Source organism: Melospiza melodia, chromosome 1 (genome assembly GCF_035770615.1).
Source record: "Melospiza melodia melodia isolate bMelMel2 chromosome 1, bMelMel2.pri, whole genome shotgun sequence".
Taxonomy (NCBI): domain Eukaryota; kingdom Metazoa; phylum Chordata; class Aves; order Passeriformes; family Passerellidae; genus Melospiza; species Melospiza melodia.
Genome location: NC_086194.1, coordinates 46034770 through 46053922, shown reverse-complemented (window position 1 = coordinate 46053922; position 19153 = coordinate 46034770). Strand labels below are relative to the sequence as shown.

General features: G+C 40.0%; 1 protein-coding gene across 1 annotated transcript; it reads left to right on the top strand.

The window, feature by feature from the left end:
* Nucleotides 1-73: 73 nt before the first annotated feature.
* KIAA1143 (KIAA1143 ortholog) lies at nt 74-12307 on the top strand. The gene is made up of 3 exons (XM_063156488.1): nt 74-224; nt 1681-1840; nt 9867-12307. Exons 1-3 carry the CDS (start codon nt 117-119, stop codon nt 10076-10078), a joined length of 480 nt encoding a protein of 159 aa, XP_063012558.1. The 5' UTR covers nt 74-116; the 3' UTR covers nt 10079-12307.
* Nucleotides 12308-19153: the final 6846 nt, after the last annotated feature.

The window sequence follows — 19153 nt, the reverse complement described above, 5'->3', positions numbered from 1 at the left end:
CAGCGTGGGCGCCGCCATTTCCCCCGGCGCGCGCGTGCCCCGTCATTGGCCGGAGCCCCGGGACGGAGAGCGCGCGGCGCGCCCCCCCGGAAGCGCGCGCGGCGGCGGTGGCGGCCATGAGCAAGAGGAACCAGGTGTCCTACGTGCGGCCGGCCGAGCCCGCCTTCCTCAGCCGCTTCAAGCGGCAGGTCGGGTATCGGGAGGGCCCCACGGTGGACACCAAGGTAACGCCCTGGCCCGCGGGTGGGAGGCGGCAGCGCCCGCTTCCCGAGCCTTGGTGCCCGCCCATCCCCGCCCGCTCGCGTTGTGGGCTGTGGGGAAGCAGGGTTTGTAATGCAAGGGGGAGCCGTAGTTACTCGCTGAAACGGACTGAAATCCTGTGTGTAACTTGTTTTGCTTTGTGTTGGCGGATCAGAACAACTGCAAGGCTGCTGAGGCGGCCTTACGGAGCCGCTTCAGCCTCTCCGTGCCCGAGGGGGCTGTGGGGGCACGGGGCGAGCAGCGGGGGTGTCCCAGCTTGAACTGGACTTGAAAAAGCCCCGGGCGGTGGAGGAGGGGGGCGGTACGAAAAAAATGTCGTAGAAGTACGGTAAAAAATTATTGTAAAGGAGTTAACGTGAGTTCGAACTGGAAGAGGAGAAATTATGTTCGATACATAGAAAAAAATTCTTAGAGGGTGGTGAGACAGGCTGCCTAAGGACATTGAGGATGCCCCGTCTCTGGAACTGTTCCAGGCCAGGTTGGATGGGACGCGCAGCAGCCTGGCCTGGTGGGAGGTGCCCTGTCCACGGCGAGGGGGCTGGAACTGGATGATCTTTAAGGTCCCTCCCTTAAAGAACCTAAAACATCTTGCTGTAGGTTCGTGGTCGTGAACTGTGTTGTCATGGCTGGAAAGGCAGGGAGTTAAAGGGCAGCCTTTCCTGAGGCAGTTTTTTTCTGCTTCCAATGTGATTTTGCATGTGTTTGCCTCTAAATAGGATTTTACAGGATTACCTTAAGAAATGAACTTCTCGTTTTTGTATATATATACATATTCAGTAGATTACAGTAATACTATCTATACTTTTCCTTACAATATAAAGTTTTCAGGTCCTCTAATATCGCCAAACTTCAAGTTGCTGCACTGAGGTTTCCATACCAGAAGGTTTATTTTAAAAAAATAAAAAATTACCCGAATTGATTCTTCTGTCCCAGTGCACAACTTTGAGAGAGCAGAAACAGGAGTATGATCTTCCTTGTGTCAGTGCTGCTTACAGTGATTTGTTTAGCCAGGTTTAATAACCCAGCCACCATGGACCCACATTTCCCTTTGTGCTGCTTTGAGTACAGCATAGAAGGTTCAAGTTTGGAGCCTTGCATTTAAAGCTTTTCTTAGTGTTGCATAGCAGACAGTGCTGCACAGTCAAGATGGCAAAGAAAAGGAATTAATTTCTTGCTTTCCAAGTTCCTTCTGGTTTCTAATTGAAGGAGCCCATACTCCCATGCTAATGTTTTCAATAGGAAGCCGTGTCTCAGTGATGGGATTGAAGTGTCCTTTGGATAATGTGTGTTGGAAGGGCCTGGCACTGGCAGCTTTGCCAACTCTCTTCAATAACGTTTCTGCAAAAGTGAAACCAAGTGAAACCACTGGCCCACAGCTGGAGTGATGATCAGGATGGCTTTTATTTCTCTCTTGTCCAGAGAGAGCAGCTTCCACTTGCCGATGATGACAGCGACAACGGCAGTGACAAGGAAGATGAGCAGCCTCAAGTGGTGACACTGAAAAAAGGGGACTTGACTGCAGAAGAAGCTATGAAAATTAAACAGCAAATCAAAGAGGCCTTAAAGTCAAAAGAATCAGGTGAATTTCAAACTACTAATTTCTTGCTTTGTGTAGTCTAAGAGATAACCCACAAAAGTGGGTCTGATACTTGCTCAGCTTTTTACTGTTTAATTTTGATTAGTTCTGAATTTTTCACCTAAATAATTTGCACTTCTGGATCCTAATCTCAAGTCATTAAGTACATATTCAGGCTGTCTGGCTTTTTATAATGATGTAGTTCTGTGCTTCTTGATTGTGCACCATCCTCCCTCTGAATCCTTCCTTTAAATTAATTCTTTTTGTGTTTTTGTAAATTAACTTTTCTGTGGTATTATTCCAGTGCACAGTCTTTTGACATCATCTGTGATCATTTTTTAACTCATTGACTAGTTCAGTTGAATTTGACAGTGGAGTGGATGTTTAAAAGGTAATTGTATGAGTTCATGAAAGAGGGTGTCAGGGTAGAGGGATTCAGGTCCGTGGAAAGAATTGCAGATGTGTGGCTTGGGAACATGTTCACTTACCTGACTGGTCCATGTCGTTACTTGCTTAAAATCAGCCCCAGTATGTATTGTGACTTGCAAATACATTAAGCAAGATAAATAGATGATACAATAGTGTCAAAAACCAGCAAGGTCCAGAAAAAAAAATGTTTTTCTGTGTCCTGGTTTAGGGCACATTTGGGAGAAAACCTCCAAAAGGGGGCCCCCCCAGAAAGCAAACTCACACGGCCCCTTCCCCCAACTCGTTTGGGAAAAATTTCCTTGGACAGAAGTGGGAAAAACCTGTTTATTTAACAGGTAAAGCACTCCCCAGCACAAAAAATGAACAATACCAGATGACAAAATTCATTCATTGCTCTGAAGAGATGGCAAATTCAGGAAGTCTCTCCTGGGGTGGTCGCTCTGTTACAATCTCTCCGGCACTGGGAATGGCTGCTGCCCAGAGAAGGCCCTGGTGGCCACAAAGTGCAAGCTCTCGGTGCTCCCCGGGTCCCAGTCCAGAGCAGGTTTGAACAGTTCCAAGAAAAGGGAAAGAAAAGACAGTTCAGGGAAAACTTCCCTGCCTCAGCTAGCTAAACTAACTAAAAAACAAAGGAGGGCCCTGTTCTGCTCTCTCTGTGCCCAGATGAAACAATCCAGCACAGCATGTAGAGGAGCAGTGCAGTTTCTGATAACAAACTCCATGCTTCTTCTTCTCCCTGCCTTTACTCTCAGAACCAGTCTTGAAGGCACAGAATATAATATCCAGCATAAACAGAGCAGAGGATTGGGGATGCAAACATCATAAAGTCACCCTAGGACACTCTGCCACAAAGAATTACACAGAATGGAAAGATGGAAGTGGTGTGGAGGGGCTGCTGCAGTTTTACAATAGGGATGAGAAACTACATTTGATGGATACAGTTATGTTAAGAATTTCTCTCAGTATTCATCATTCAGGTATGATTGACATAAGTGCTTTGAGTGTCCAGAAGCTTCAATCATCACACAGGGTGTGATGAAATGGAGCTTTATTTTTTGCTGACAGAAGACCTGACAAATTGAATGTAGCTACTGTTGTCTCTAGTGGAAATGTCTTGACAATTAAGAATATAGGAACTGGAACCCCACAAATATGAAATAGAAAGGTGAATCATAGAAACTGGATGTCTTCTGTGGTTAGCCATTATTTATTAGGCTATCTACAGAAGCTGCCAATTGAATTTAGAGTGCACTGTGAGGCCTAGCATATGGCTGTCAATATGACATCCTTAGCTTCTCTCTTTGTCTGCCATTTGGATTTGAAAATTCAGGTTCATGCTGTTTCTGTGTAGATGTATATGTTAAAATTCAAATGGTATAAATGGAGAAGTCAGTAACAGAAGTGGGAGAAAATATGTTGAGAATCTTATATATTTGGAAAAGCAGATTGATGAGAAATCCTAATTTTTAATAATGTAGGTTAGCTTGGAACTAAATAAACCACATCCTATTTTCTGCAGGTAGATCTGTATTTGTTAGGTCTAAGCAGGTATATGACTTGAACTCCTCTGAGAATATTTGCTCAGCTTTGGGCTTACTTCCTGGTGTCTTGTTATTGAAGTGCAATGCATAAAGATGCTTGGTGTCACAGTTTCTAAAGTCATCACAAAATTTCTTTTCACCCTCCTAGTATTGGGAGAAGTTTCAGCTTATTGGAAAGAAATATCATGGTTCTTTCTGAGCATTGGCTTCCTTTTCATATAAGCAACTTGAACTTTGAGTGATCACAGTAGGAGGAAAAATGATTTTGTGAGGCTGGGCAAAAAGAAGTAGTTGTCCATGAGAATCTATTGAGGTGGAGTCCATGCTGTGAAAAAAGTCCAAAAGAGCTACCAAGCTGAATACACAGTGTGAAATGGAAGTGTATTTGAATAGAGTGACTGAACTTACTTGGTGGAAAAAGACATTCCTAAGACATAATTGTAAGTAGTGAGGATGGCAGTTTTGAGTTCCTGTAGGACTTTGTCACCTCTGCTTATTACCCCTTCAGTCCTTCAGTAATAGCTTGCATTTGGAGGAAAAAATCCACAGAAGCAGGTAGCAAGAGTGTTGGGGACTGCTGCCCTCTGTTCTGCATTATTGTGTTACTGTTCATTCATCTTTGCAGTTCATATGAGGTCTTCATGTTCTTTTCCTTTTTGTGGCTCATGGGAATAAACAGGGTAAGCACTGTGCACACTGCTGTGTTCCTCTGCTATGGAGAGAACCCAGGGTGAAATTTCCAATGAGGGGGGTGAGTGTGACTATGCCAGAACTTTCTGAAGCCTTTTTTGCATTTTGGGTCATTTTTGCACTGTCAGTCTGACCTCTAGATTTAAATTTTGATTTCTAGTCTGAGATAGGTATTTAGACAGCTGTTTACTTCTAGCTTAATAAAGAGAGGTTTGAGTAACATGAGAGTTTCTTTTATTTTTTTGGCTCTCAATTCTGAAAATGGGAAGTATAAAGAAAGTTTGGTGCTGCATGACTTGGTTGCATTTCATGTTACTTTGATTTTAATCCCAGAGTTGAAAGTCAAATTAATTTAATAGCTACTAGACCTTATTATATAGTCCCAAATCAGATCATTAGTGAAATTACATGAAGTTAAAAAGGTAATAGGAAAGTAAATTTCTCAACTGATAATCTTCCTTTCCAGCATGCATCAATGCTGAGGCACTTTGATGGATCCTTAGAAATGTGCTACTATCTATCTGTTGTGGATACAAAGTTTTTCAGAACTTGGGAAGCACTCAGTTTTGAGGTTCTGCCATCTTTTCTCTTATATTGTGGTGATTATTAGGATCATTAGGATAGTGATTAAAGGACCATGTCTTCAGGTTTAGGATTGTGATATTACTCCAGAATTTTCCATAGCTCATTTACATACTTTCACCTTTGTTTTCTTCTATAACCATTTTGACATGGCTACAGCTTTTGTTCGTTTTGGTTTTGTTTATTTTTAATTTTAGATACCAGATGTTGCTATGACTTGATTTTCTTTTATAGATGAGTAACATTTTTGCATTAATTTAGTAAAACCAGCTGATTAATGTCCTAGCTGCACTTAGTTGCTTCCTAAGGCAGAGCAAATCCCAGCTTTTCTGTTGGCTTTTGCAAGTAGAGTCACAGGGATCTTTTTTATTTAGGACCAAACCTTTCTTATATGAGAAAACACCTTTCTATATTGAAATATTTTTCTCCATGGAGCAGAGACTCAGAGGCTTTTTAAAAAGAAGTAGTTTGTGTATCAGCAGTGATGTTGCTTAATGTTTTATGCATAATTTAAAAAATTGTCACTGTTGGTTCAGAGACAAAGAAAAATGGTCTTATGAAAAATCAAATTTGCACAAAAGAAAATACATTAATTACTGCAAGATAGTTTATCTTAGCATTCGTTACAGTCTATAAAATAGATTTTTTTTCTACTGCTTTTCTATTTCATATGGCCTCTGGGACACTGACATATGCAGATGACCAAACCTGGTAAAAGGTGTCCTTTCTTGTTCAAATCCTTAGAATATTTTTCTTGTTTCATTCTATGTGCTGGGTTCTGGGGAAGGACAGTAGAGGGAAGAGGCAAGGAGAACAGAGTCCCTGCTGTCCTGGCTATTGGAGCCCTTCCTGAACAAGCACAGGCTCTTCTGATTTAAGCAGCTGATGTATCAGATACATCTCACAGAGGTAATGCTGCTCTGTGAAATATGAAATATTTCACATATATGTGAAATAGCAGGAACCTAAATCAAAGCCAACTTTGCAGTATTTAAGTGAAGAAAAATTTCCCAAGTGTTCTCATAAACAATTGAAACTGACTATGGAGCAAGAGTGACCTTCTTATCTTCAAACCGCCAGTGTGCTGAATTCCTGGGATAAATGCTTCCAAAGGCATGGATGGAGAATGGATGGCCAGAAAGAATTGGAAAGAGCACCTGAAATGGCTGACCTGAGCTTCTAACCTTAGAAACAATTAAGAAATTTGCCAGGTTATTGTAATTTTTTTCTTAACCTCCCATCTTTGAACAGACCTATTTGGATTCCACGGTTCCTCCTGTTGCTCCTGACAGTTTAGTGGCACTTGTGTTTCCTGTTGTTGCCTCATTGACATATGGGGACAGAAACTGCTGAAAAGTGGTGCTGCTAACTACACAAATGACTACTAAATAAAAATCCTCTAAACTGAAGAGCAGTATTTCATTTTCAGTATTTCATTAAAACTTTATTTTAATATATACCTTGAAATAATTAGAAAAGAAGAAATTTCTGATTTTGTGGTTTCTTAAATTGATGTCACTTGTGAAGTAAGTTTTCAGCTCAACATCTGACTGTGCTCATGTTGGTCAACCAGTGGTTTGTGATCCAGGTAAAAAGCAGGAATGACTAAGAACAGTGGGAATTTGAACTGCTAGTGTAGTTTTTGACTCATTTTTGAGAAGTGGATTTTATTATTTCTCCTGTAGTGTTTTTATGTATTTTACTTCATGTGTTTCAGTGTGTTTCAGAAATCCCACTTTCCATAATTCATAATACTGAGTCTTTTATTGGGAATCTGTTTTAAAAACTACCAACACTGAGATTGTTTCTTGAGTCTATATTTTTTTTGCATTACTTAATACAAGTCAGTTTTTTGTACATCTTTGATGGAAACAAAAAAGATAGCTGACACATAAGAACCTGGTGAAATTACAAAGGAAAGTGAAGTCATTTTACCAGCTGAAAAAGACAATCTTAACACATCAACACAAATTCCTTGAACTGCCTCATCAATTTTTTTCAAAAAGCATAGTCTGTCCTCACTCTCTCCACATGTAGGCTGGGCCTACTGTGTTTCCTTATCTGCTTCATTCTTTGTCAAGCACTGCCAGCACACACTGCTCTCTGAAGCTGGCCTGGGCTTCCTGCTGAAAGGAATGTCCTTGAGCATATCATGGAATTTTAACAGTGTTTAACCAGGCCAAGAGCTAAAATAATTTCCTTTGATACAGAATGACCTGCAAATAGTATTGTAGCCCTGGAGGTCAGAGCTGAGCTAGTTGCCATTTTGGTGGAGTTTTGAGCTTTGCTGTTTGTGCCCTTAGCTTATTACATGTTGAAATTCATATTGCAAAGATACTTATCAGTTTCTCCATCTGGTTGGCAAAATGAAGTTATTTTGTGTAGTTCACAGTGTGGGTAGCAGGCCAGTTGTGAGTAAAATTAAAATTTCTGTCCTCTCTTTCCATGGATTACAACTACGTAGCTGTTTTTCTGTTTTCTTTTATGGATATGCTTTGAACTATATTTTTAGGGGTTAGGTTTTCAAATTTACCTAAGAATTTACTCTAAGAAAATGTAGTAATCCATTTGTTAAAGAGTATCCAATGGGAGTTTGATTTTTTTTGCTCCTCATGCTTATCCAGTAGCTGGTTGTGTCATTTCCGCAGCAGTATGGATACTGTATACAGCATGTAGACAGTTGTGTCTGCACAGAAGGGAAGTTCTCCTTATAGATAGATTTTTTTTTTTCAGATTTTGACTTAGATTGTTCCTCAGATCTTGTTTAAATTAAAAGATCTCTATTTACAAATAAACACTGTAGTTAGGCAACAATTAGTCAGGGGAATTGTTTGCTATTAAACTTCTTAGCCTAAAAATGGAGGCCTAACTTCTGAGAAAAAGGATGCATAGTGTATTCTGATTCATTAGGTGTGATATCCTTTCAGGAGTTCTATTTCCCTCCCAAAATTTACAGTAGGCACTTCCTGAACTTTTGTATCACATGTACAGCATCTAAACACTTAAGCTCTCTGTGCAGAGTTCACAGTGGATCCACTGAGAACTCTGCTTTTCATATCTACAGTTTGTTATTGCTCCTAATTCCTTGTGACTGTAATGGTTTTCTAATATGCCAAGAATGAAGTATTTTTCCCCAAACCTGGTTAGTTATTTTCTACATAGTAGTACTTTCTCATAAACTAGTGTAGAATTATAGAATCAAGGAAATGTTTGGCTCGGAAAAGACATCTAGGATCCATGGAGCCCCACTTATTAACCTTGCACTACTTTGTTGCCACTGAACCATGTCCCCAAGGGCCACGAGTTCTTTGAACGCTGCTGCATGGATGGTGTTTCCACTACTTACTTGGACAACTTGTTCCAGTGCCTGATCACTCTCACAGTGAAAAAAATTTTCTTGGTATACAATCTGAACTTCCCCATGCAGCCATTTCTTGTTCTATTGCTTGTTACTTGGGAGAAGAGACTGATTCCTACCTCAGTACAGCCTCCTTTCGGGCAGTTGCAGAGAGAGATGGGGCCTCCCAGAGCTCCTTTTCTCCCGGCTGGACAACCCCATGTCCCTCAGGACTTGTGCTCCAGTTCATCACCATATGCACCTCTAGGAAGGATGCATTCCATAGAAGCCATTGACAGAATTACCTAGTTTTTCAAGCTAGGTTTCTTCTTTAAGAGGGTCTCTGAAACTTAAGGCATTCTAAGTTGATGTCTTCATTTGTACCACACAACCCTTAAGGTACCAGATTTATTAGTTGTATTGTTTTGAGAATGCACTGAGGAGAGTTTCAGCCAGTGCTGTGTAGATAACACTGAAATGTTAAGTATTCTGCTGTAGTGCTGATATACTGAGGAAAGAATTTGTGCTAACGAGAAGTTATTTATTGGTTTTAATTAAACAGCACATAATCTTGTCAAACACATTTCTGTTGAGTAATGAATTTCACAAAAGTAATTTAGGAAAAATATCTTGCACAGAACCTACGGCTCCTTAACATTCTGTCACATATACATTATAAAAATTGCAAACTACTGCAGCATGAACCTTTGTGTCTGATTCACAAATTTACATTACACTTTATCTTCCAGAAATACTGCCCTGATGCTGTTACTTATGCAGTAGCTTTCCCATTCATGCCTGATAATCATGGAAGGGACTTCTCCTGTTTTCAAGATTGTTGTCTGCTCCTCTGCATGCACTAGAGTAAAATTGGTCAGTTGGAATAGTTGGGTGATGTTGCAGATACAAAGAAACCCTGAAACTTTCATCCATTATGATAAAAAAGGGGACCTTCATTGCCACGTGATCTTTTCAGCTGTCTCAACAGGACAGAATATATTAGGGAAAAAAGTTTTTCTTGTATATGTGCCACTTTGTTATTTAAAGAGATGCCATAATTCTGAAATAAATGCATTTGTTGTCATAAATTTTACAAATACTGAAGCAGAGTGAGAGGATCCTATGAAGTTGTCCTCTCCATTTTGGTAAGTGGATGTGAATGGAATGTGAGGGAAAAGCTCTCATTCTGCTCACAATCTCTTCTAAGTTAGAGCTCTGGTTAGTGAAACCCCATTTCCAATAGGACCTGCAGGAGGATTTTCTTAAAGGGCTTGCTGACATGAAGTAGGTGTGTGTACATGAAGGCCATTCATTGATACAGAGTTTATGGCCAAAAGTATATTTTCATGATTGTTGTATTCTCTCAGAGGCCTTATTGATTTTGGTTCAAGGTCTGTATGTGTTTGTGAACATATGCAGATGAGTTCTGACTTTACTCTCTTTATTACAGATGATGAACCAGAATCTGCTGATGGAAAAATTATGTTCAGGAAACCAGCCAAACGTTCATCAGAGAAGTGTTTGGACTTCAATGTAAGTTCAAGTAAGAAGATGAAGGAAGCAAAGAAAACCAAGGGGGAAGCATCTACTTCTCAGAGTACAGCTAAGCAAGTAAAAAACAGCAGTCTTCTGTCATTTGATGATGAGGAAAATGATGATTAGGGTTGTATTTTTTTTATGCTTAACTTGCCCGTCTAGAGACCTGGATAATATTGAGGGCTTTCATGGGAATAGAAGCATGGTGTCTGAGTCTTCTCTTACTTTGCTATAGTCCAACTAGAGAAATAATGTATAAAATTAGCATGAACTAAGTCTTTGCAGTTAGTTGGAACTGTATGTCATGTCTTAATTTTAAAGGAGAATTTAACCATGTATGTAAAAGCTATTTGAGGTCACAAATGAGTAGCAAATTATACCTGTATATATTTAGCTTACAAATTTTCAGTCAATTTTAAAATGCCCTCCATTACTAAAATGTATTTTGTCTATATTGAATAGCCTTAGTTGATAGTTTTGGTTTCTACCTGTTATTATTGACATGCAAAAGGGAGACACTTCATTGATGTTAAACAGAGACTGAAGGTTTCTGTCTCACAGCTTAACAAAAGTTTGCACAACCTTTGCATTTGTGATTTGCAAGATTAGCTCTTGCAGAGCCTTGTAGTAAAGGAGGCTGCATTTGCTCAATTTGTGTAGTCTTGATCCTGCCATTGGTGAATGCAGTCTAAGAAACATCAAATTCATTTGAATTGGTTATAATAGCAAGGTATAAAGATTTTGATTCTAGTTGATGGTATCAACTAATGCAAAAGAAGCCTGTGCACTTTGGTTTTGACACTGATGGGCTCAGTGGTTTGATGGTGTTTTGGGTTTTTTTCTTAAAGTATATTTGTTCCAGTTAACTACTTATATGTTCATAATTATTTGGGATCTCAGACAGCTTGTTTAAAAACTGTATTTCATCTTTAAGCTGTGGAAAAGCATTAATTTAGTATTCTTCAAGTAGGGGGGAAGTTGTAAACAGGGAATTTAAGCCAAGAAGCACTATAGCTGTGTGTATCTTGGTTTAAGACAATTCCTGGGGCAGACACTCCAAAATGTGTTACTGCCCCTTTTAGCTTTAACTGCTTCCCTTTCACTGATGAGCAGAGATGAAAGCAAGAACATATAAGTGAAAAAAAAAAAGTTTACTAAAAAATGAAACGGCAGCAGGCAGGATAACAGTAATCATCACCAGATACAAAGGTGCTGAATCCCATGGACTGCTTGGGAACAAAGAAGACAAGATGGCAGAGAAACCCCTCCCCAGAAATGTTGGCCTCCATAGAAGACCACGTGGTCAGGGTAAAAGGCAAGCTGGTGCAGAAGCCCCTTCTCCTAACCATGTATTGGAGAAAGAACAAAGGGAAAAAAACCCACCACAGCATCTGTGATTATGAAAGTCCCTCTTCTCCAAACAACAACCAATGAGGAACAAGGACAAAACAAAAAGTCACCTGGACTCCAAAACCAGTCAAATGCTGCTGATCCGTTTGCTGCACATCACCAGACAAGGTCTCTCTCCTGGCAGCAGAGGAGCTCCATCAACAGTGGCAGCTGGAACTGGTCAGTGGCTGGAACTCCTGGGGGGACTTGGCCTCCTCCTCAGCAGAAGATGACAGGCACAGGCCTGGGGCAGCCCAGGCTCCACACCCTCCCCACTGCCCCTGAGTGCTGCTGGGGGGCTGGAGTGACCCTATGGAGCAGGGGCTGTTCTGGTTTTCCCACTGTGGTGCCATGGCTGGCCAGCCCAGGTGACAGCAATGAAAAAGGAAGGAAAAAAGGTCACAAGAGAAAGAGAAAGTCTTCCCTGGCCCAGAGACCAAAACCAAGGGGAGCTTCTGCCTTGTGCTGCCTCAGCTTCTCAGTAACTAGCAGGAACAAAAGAGAGGCCTGTGTGAGTGTTGTCTCATTTTAAAGGGATCCTGGCATCTTCTGCTTCCATGAACCTGTGGCAAGACCCTCTGATGATTCTGCTTCTGACCCCCAGGTCTTAAAGGGAGAGTAAAAATCTTGGGCAGAGGGGGGGAGAAAGAGTCCATTTCAGCATTTTTCTGTAACAGAACAGAATTGACACTGAAAGCTGATGGGATTTTGGAGAACAAGATGGTAGGAATGTCACTTGTGACTTTGAAATTATTTGGATGTATGGTGTGTTTGTAACCATATGAAATCAGTTCTGCTGTGTGACAGGACATTTGAAATTATTTGGCCATTAAAGCTTCATCGAGGAGCATATTTCAAGTTGCTGTGTGAAACAGCTGGTTTTAGTTTCATCTGGTAGTAAACAATAAATTATGTTTTCTTTTAAGTGGTCCAAAGATATTTTAATAAAAATTTCAGGACATGAAATGAGATTTTTTTTGGCCTCTTGGTATTGGAGCGTCCTGTACCTGCTGCCTGTCTCCCTACACACCAGCTTCCTGCAGCATAACATCAGATGCAAGTCTGCACACTCTTTTGCACTGTTTGTGTGAGTACATGTTACCCTGATTTTGAAAATTAATAGATCTGTTGTCCTTTCAGAAAATTGAAACCAGACCTATAAATGGATATTAAAGTCTTGTTGCACTGGTTTCATATTAGAATTGTGGGAGGTGCTGTGTACAACCTGATCATTCCCATGAGGACATGCTACATTTGTAAATACATAATTTGTCTGTATTCTCTACATACAAAAGAAGAAATTTAAAGTACAGAACCAAAGGTTCCCAAGAATTGGTATTTCCATTTATTTTGTATACTTAAAACTTGTTTGAATCAATTTAAAATATATACCAATACATACATACACACCCATAAGTAATCTTGCAGCATTCCAGTGTACAAAAGGAATATTTGGGCATATGTCAACAATGGAGTAAATACTCTGACTTGCTGAGACTTATCTGAAAGAACAAATTAACCACTGGCTGCTTACTTAAACTTTTCTGGTTCTGTTTGTCAATACAGAAATATATTTGCATACAGTTTTCTTGTACAACCTGGAAGCTCATAACTTGAGCTGTGAGGCAGTTTAGGAGACATGGCTATTCAGATAAATGATTGCCAAGGACCAGAGCATTTGGTTTTACCTTAAAATTAGAAAATTCCTCACAAATATGCAGTTGATCTGGCTTGTTCAAAAATAAGATTGAGATCTTGTTTGATTCTGGATTCTTGTTTAAATGCAATTTGTAATTGCTTTTAAACAAAAGTTCCCATTTTTAGTGAAAGACTCTGGAGACTGGAGTCCAGTAAAGGGAGGGTTACCTTAAATATTGAGTGCAGTACTTTTACTTATTGAGTGTGGTACTTTTGGTTAATCATGTTTCTTGCTCTACAACCTCCATGACAGATGTCTGGAATGCAAATAAATGGATTGAGTTTACTTGGAAATAATAAATTAAAATGTATGTTGTTGTTTAGGCAACACAGCAGGGGAAAGAAAGGTGGATACGGAAACCCAGTTTCTTTCCTTCATTCCAACTGATTTGAAGTGCTCTGACCAGGAGGAGACCTTTGTATTCATGGTATTTCACTCCCAGTTCACCCAACAACAACTAATTGAATAGATTTATTAAGAGGTGTGAGTGATGAACAAAACCATTTTAATCAGGTAGTCATGTGAAAATTCAATGTTTTTACCATGACACACCAGGAAAATCACACACACTATCAACTCCCATGAAACCTGTGGTTAAAGAGAGCAATTACTTGTTCATTTAGGAAAGAAATGTGAAACTCTTAAGCAATCCCCTGTTCGAATGGGCCATGGGAAAATAATAATCACAAGTTTCTTATAAAGGGGAAGCCAAAGCTAAGTACATGGAACACAAGGCTAGGACAGGAAAGGACAATTTTCCTGGCTTTTCTCTTGCTCTTGCTTTCCCACATTCCGTGTCCTTTTCCCCTCCTGTAGTGGAGAATGTACATGCCTTTATTTTCTCATGGAGTTTGCCGAGTTAAATGTGAGAGCAGTGAAGGAGGAGCAAGGTGAGAGTAGCTGAAGATTGTTACCCAATACAGGAATCTTGGTCAGATGTAGCCTGTTACCTCATATGGGAATCTTGTACTGTTTCTATTAATAAAATACTTGAAATTTTCCAGTTCATTAAGACCAAAACATTTATTGATGGTATTAGCTGAGCAGTGAAGTGCAACAAATCTGGTGAACTGTAGTAGCATTGCAGCAGCAGATGCTTATAATGGAGGCATTTTATGCTGCAAAGGTGCTTGGATGTCAGTAGGAGACGTGAGATGCTCTGTCACCTTAATTTCTTTTGAAGAACCAGGATTTTTCTCTAAATAATAGGAATCAAGGTGAATCATAAAGAATGCTGCATTCTTGGTAGAATAAACAAGAAAATGCATGTGTGGGCAGGTGGGCCAGGAGTTTATACCGTTGATTGTATTTCTGAAATAAAAGCAGATTTGTTGTACTGAAAAAGTTCATCTCATTGGGCTAAAGAGGAAGTGATGAGTCAGAATTATATTCTGATAGTTTTTTTGTCTAGCACTTTTCTTAGAAACATCATTTGGAGGATCAAAAGCTGTGTTTTACAGACACTGAGCACAAGAAGCCTGTATTTAGCAGTTTTAATTACACATTTTTAAGTTTCATTGCAGGACTTAATGTCCTTTTTTACAGTGCTTCAGTGTATAATCCTGTTAGGAAGCTGCAGATTTAAAATGAAGCAGGAAGCAGCAATGTCATCGTTTCAGCTGATTGTTTCCCTTATGCTGTAGTGTATTAACTAAGTAATGCTTCACTTGGCTGTGCAGAGCCAACTGCCTTCTCAAGGACATCAGGCTTGCCTGCAGATGAGTCATTACCTTTGTGCAGCACACGAGGTATGATGTGCAGCCTTAGCAAGTGTTTGTCCATTGAGGCTGGTTAATAACCTATAGGCCTGTCCTGTGGCAGGATGCCATAAATCAATCCTTTGTGTATTCAGCAAACAGAAGGGCTCGTGTATCAGCTGCCTCTTCAGTATCATCCCTTTATTCCCATTCCTAGAGCAAGGTGCCAATCTGCAAAGACATTTTTCATGTTGTAGACCTTCCCTTCTGCCCCACTTCCTTGAGAGCATTTCACAGGCAGCAGTCACAAAGATAGCATTAAAACCAGGGGAGACACACCATAGGGTTATATGTGCCTGCAACCTCCTGTAGACTTCCTCAAGATATTGAGAACCTATAAAATCTCAGAGGCAGCCTCTGGGAAGTAATTTCCTCCTGGGGAAAATGAATGGGACCAGCCAGGAAAATGACACAAGATTGAATATTACTGTTATTTACCTCACTGTTAGTGGATTTTCTCTTGAAGGTAAAGCAACAGCTGGTAAAGCAGGTCTTTCCCTCTTATCAGAAGTGGCTTTGGTGCCATTCCAATCCATATGGCAAAGGATCCCTTTTCCTTGACTCTGGTGGCAGTCCTCAGTGCCATGCCTGATTAGTTAAGGCCGTGGGCAAGTGGGAGCTACCTTGTAAGAGGCAGAAGTTATTAGAGGAAGGTGTTGTCAAGCCTCTGTAGGATAACGGTGATCACTGCACACTTTCAGTTTTGATATCATGAAAGAGTTGTTCCCTTAGGGACAGCACACTAACAACGAACTTTAAAAGGGCAGATTATAAAACTATGAGGAAAATGGTTAACAGCAGGCTGAAGGGCAAAGAGAAGTACTTAAAAACCATAGAGATCTGCCTGGAGGCTATTTAAGAACATTGTATTAGAGGCACAGATGGTTTGTATACCTCTGAGCAAAAACAGCCTATGAGGAAGGATGAAATTCACAGGGTTATGTGGGAGAACAGCGTGAGTATAGAAAGGCTGAAATGCATCCCTTAAAGATGACGACTGTGTGAATGACAGACGAGGGAGTGCTACCAGGAGAGTGGAGGGACCTGGAAAGTCAGTGCCAAGGAAAAGACTGTAGCAGCTGCTGACTCTGGAGACTCAGGATGAAACACCAACAAGGGTGAGTCTAATAAAGTCCAGACCACTCTGCCTCTGAAGACTGGGCTACTCCACATGAGACTTAACCAGAAAAAGCAGCGTACTGTTAATCTGAGTCAGCTAGCACAAGCCAAAATCTTATTAAAGCAGTCTACATTTTAATATGTTACCGGGCCAAATGTAAGAGTAAAGGAGTAGATTTAATCACAGTTACTCTATGCTAGGACTTTATTTTGACCTTGTGTTTTATACAGTTCCAAAAACGCTTTCAATCTTCACTGAAGAAGGTAAGAGATTAAAAAAATAATAAATTGAACAGTCCTAAAATCTCTGATTTTAGCAGAAGTAAAAACCCTACATGAAACCCTAGTAAAAAAAAACTCAACCTGTTCTCACACACCTTTGGTTTGAGAGGGACTGTCTGATAAGGATGAAGTGAGGTTTGCACAGCATTTTTACACCTATGTGTAATTGGGCAGATGTGGAATTTTATTGTCGTATATCAGAACAAGAACACACTGATTATAAATTAGGCAGGGAACATCTCAAGTATCACAAACCTGATGATGTGTGCAAAAAGAGTCCCTGTGAAATCAATGAAAGCTATTTTCTGGTTTAAAACCAAGGAAAGGCAGGGGAAGGTTAGAACAACTTATTTTTGCAATAAAACCTTCATGCACACAGTCTCACTGGAGCTAGAGCCCTGGCATCTAGGCTGTTTTATTCTGCCCTGTTAAATTGAAACAAACAATTCAGCTGCCTGAGTCCCTTCTATTCTCTGACAAGCCAACTGTCTTGAGAGAAGAGATTAGGCATTGTTCTGATGAGTGCTGCAGCAGCAGCAGCTTTATAATTTAAGGGCTACATAAAATTTATGGAGCACTGAGAAGAGCTTAAATCAATTTTATGATTTTCATAAATTATTTCAGGCAGATGAACTTTGTGCAAAAAGCCAGTGATGTTTGAGCTGTTTATCTAATGGACAACAACACTGAAAATAGGGATTTTCAAAGCACCTGTGGGAATTATGTATCTGAGTTTGATGGGAGTTAGAAGACTTGTTCCTCTGAGCTACTTAGTATTCCAATGTAAATTTTTAATATTTCCAAATTGCTTAAAATACTTGGTAAAAATCAAAACTAGAGGAGGGGTAAATTTACAGCAATTTTGACATTTCATTTAAATGCTGCATACGCTTATAAACAATGGATGGATAGCCTGTAATTCTACTTCAAGTGACAAACCAGTCCAGCACTTGTAGAGTTAAGCCTTTTCTTACAACAGTGTATTTTTGGTTGTTGTTTAGGCCCCATTCACTGAGGAACCTTGTCCTGTCTTCTTCACACTGTATCTGCAAATTACTCCAGCTGCTAAAGAGCAGGATCTGCCTGTACAGCAGAAAGAGAAACTAACTGGTTTCTTATAGCACATTTCAATATTATATAATAGGACAAATGTAATTCCATATGTTATAGAAATGAATAGAGACTGAACTTCCCTTCTGGACAAGTAACTAAAGAGCTGATAGGATGCAATTCCCATTTTGTCCTAATTTTGGGTATTATTGGGTGTGATTTAAAGAGTTTTCCTCTCCTTGGGCATTATGGTCATCGGAATCCAGGTAGATTGGAGACTTTTCGTCTAATTGGGACCCCTCTGAGCTACAATTTTCATGTATAATTTTATGTATAATTTTCTGTATTTTAAGCTGCTCCAACTCCTCTAAACTGACATCATTGTGCTTCAAATTACTTCACACTGAATATATTAAACTTGGTAGTAATAGGAAGAACCACTGCTGAATTCCTTTAAACTGGATGGGCAACTTGGAGTAAATTATTTACTGATATTACTGCATTGCTTTCAGTGAAATGACAGTGATAGATACTGAGCTCCTTACTAAACCTGAACAAGGTAGTCTCAGGTGAGTGGGTTTAAATTCAAAGTCGTTAAGTGTGGGACACTCCAGGATCTTGCCACTGAATTTCTATAGCCAACAATATACATAAATAATGGGAGCTTCTTACTCAGTGGTCATTATTCTGCAGGAGGGGATTTGTGACTGCTGTGAATTAAACACTGAACACAGTCCACGGTGTGAGGAAAGCCAATGGAATTTCAGCTCTAAAAATTAATGTGTCATGGAGAAGAAATGAGAAATAATTGTACCTAATTATCCTCTGCTTCAGAACTTAGCTGGAGTGATGTGTCTACTTTTGTGCACTATACTTCAAAAAAGAAAGATACAGTCCAATTGGAAATACCAACAGAAAGCAGGGCATTCATCGGGAGTCTAGAAAACATGAACTTTAAGACTGAAAGAAGTGGGCAGTACAACTAGAGAAAGGAGATGCGGGGAAGGGAATGGGAATTGATACCAGTGTTCAGACATATTGCTGCAAAGAGGGAAGTTGCAAATTGTTCTCTGTGTCCTCTGGGAATACAAAAAGAATGAAAGGATTTAAATTGTAGCCAAAGAGATTTAAGGAAGACTTTAGGACAGGCTTTCCATCTGTAACAGTAGTGAAATATTGAAACAGATTGCCTGGGGAGGTTGTGGGATCTTCATTGCCAGACATTTTTAAGAACAGGTTAGACAAACTTCTGTCAGGAATGATTTGGGTATAATTGATCCTGCCTTAGGGCAGAGGGCCAGACTAGATGACCTTGCAAGGTCCCTTCCAGCTCTGCTTTCGATGGTTCTCTTGTTAGAAAGGCTGATGTCATATTCCTAGGACCTCACCATCCCTTTCAAAAGCAAAACCATGCTATACTGATGGCAAGAATCAGATTTAAACTGACAGTATCTGGGAAAAGGTATCAGCCAAAGGTTGATATCCCACCTTTAAATACTAACACTTGAATATATGCAATGCAGATGGACTTGTTCAACAGCTAAATACATGTGGGCTACACTACTATGAATTTTTTGTGACCAGACTATGATCTTTTTAATGGCATGAGAATTTGTTTCTGGTAAAGTGTATTAATCTTATATATTGCAACTTCCTTTTTGTCACTTGAGTAAGTAGCGGGCAGTGCTATTTGGCATCTAACATGTTCCAGGTGGGTCACTCTCATTCCACATGCCATGACACATTTGGCCACTTGCTATGTACTCACTCACTCACTCACTCACTCACTCACTCACTCACTCACTCACTCACTCACTCACTCACTCACTCCTTCACTCCAAAGCTCATTCCTCTGTTCCAATTTATCATGATGCTGTTGCTTAGCTTCATTATGTGGCTGTGTTG

Coding starts and splice junctions, on each gene's coding strand:
- KIAA1143 (XM_063156488.1), top strand. CDS start 117: ATGAGCAAGAGGAACCAGGTGTCCTACGTGCGGCCGGCCGAGCCCGCC. Junction 225..1,680: donor GCCCCACGGTGGACACCAAG/GTAACGCCCTGG, acceptor TCTCTTGTCCAG/AGAGAGCAGCTTCCACTTGC. Junction 1,841..9,866: donor CTTAAAGTCAAAAGAATCAG/GTGAATTTCAAA, acceptor TCTTTATTACAG/ATGATGAACCAGAATCTGCT.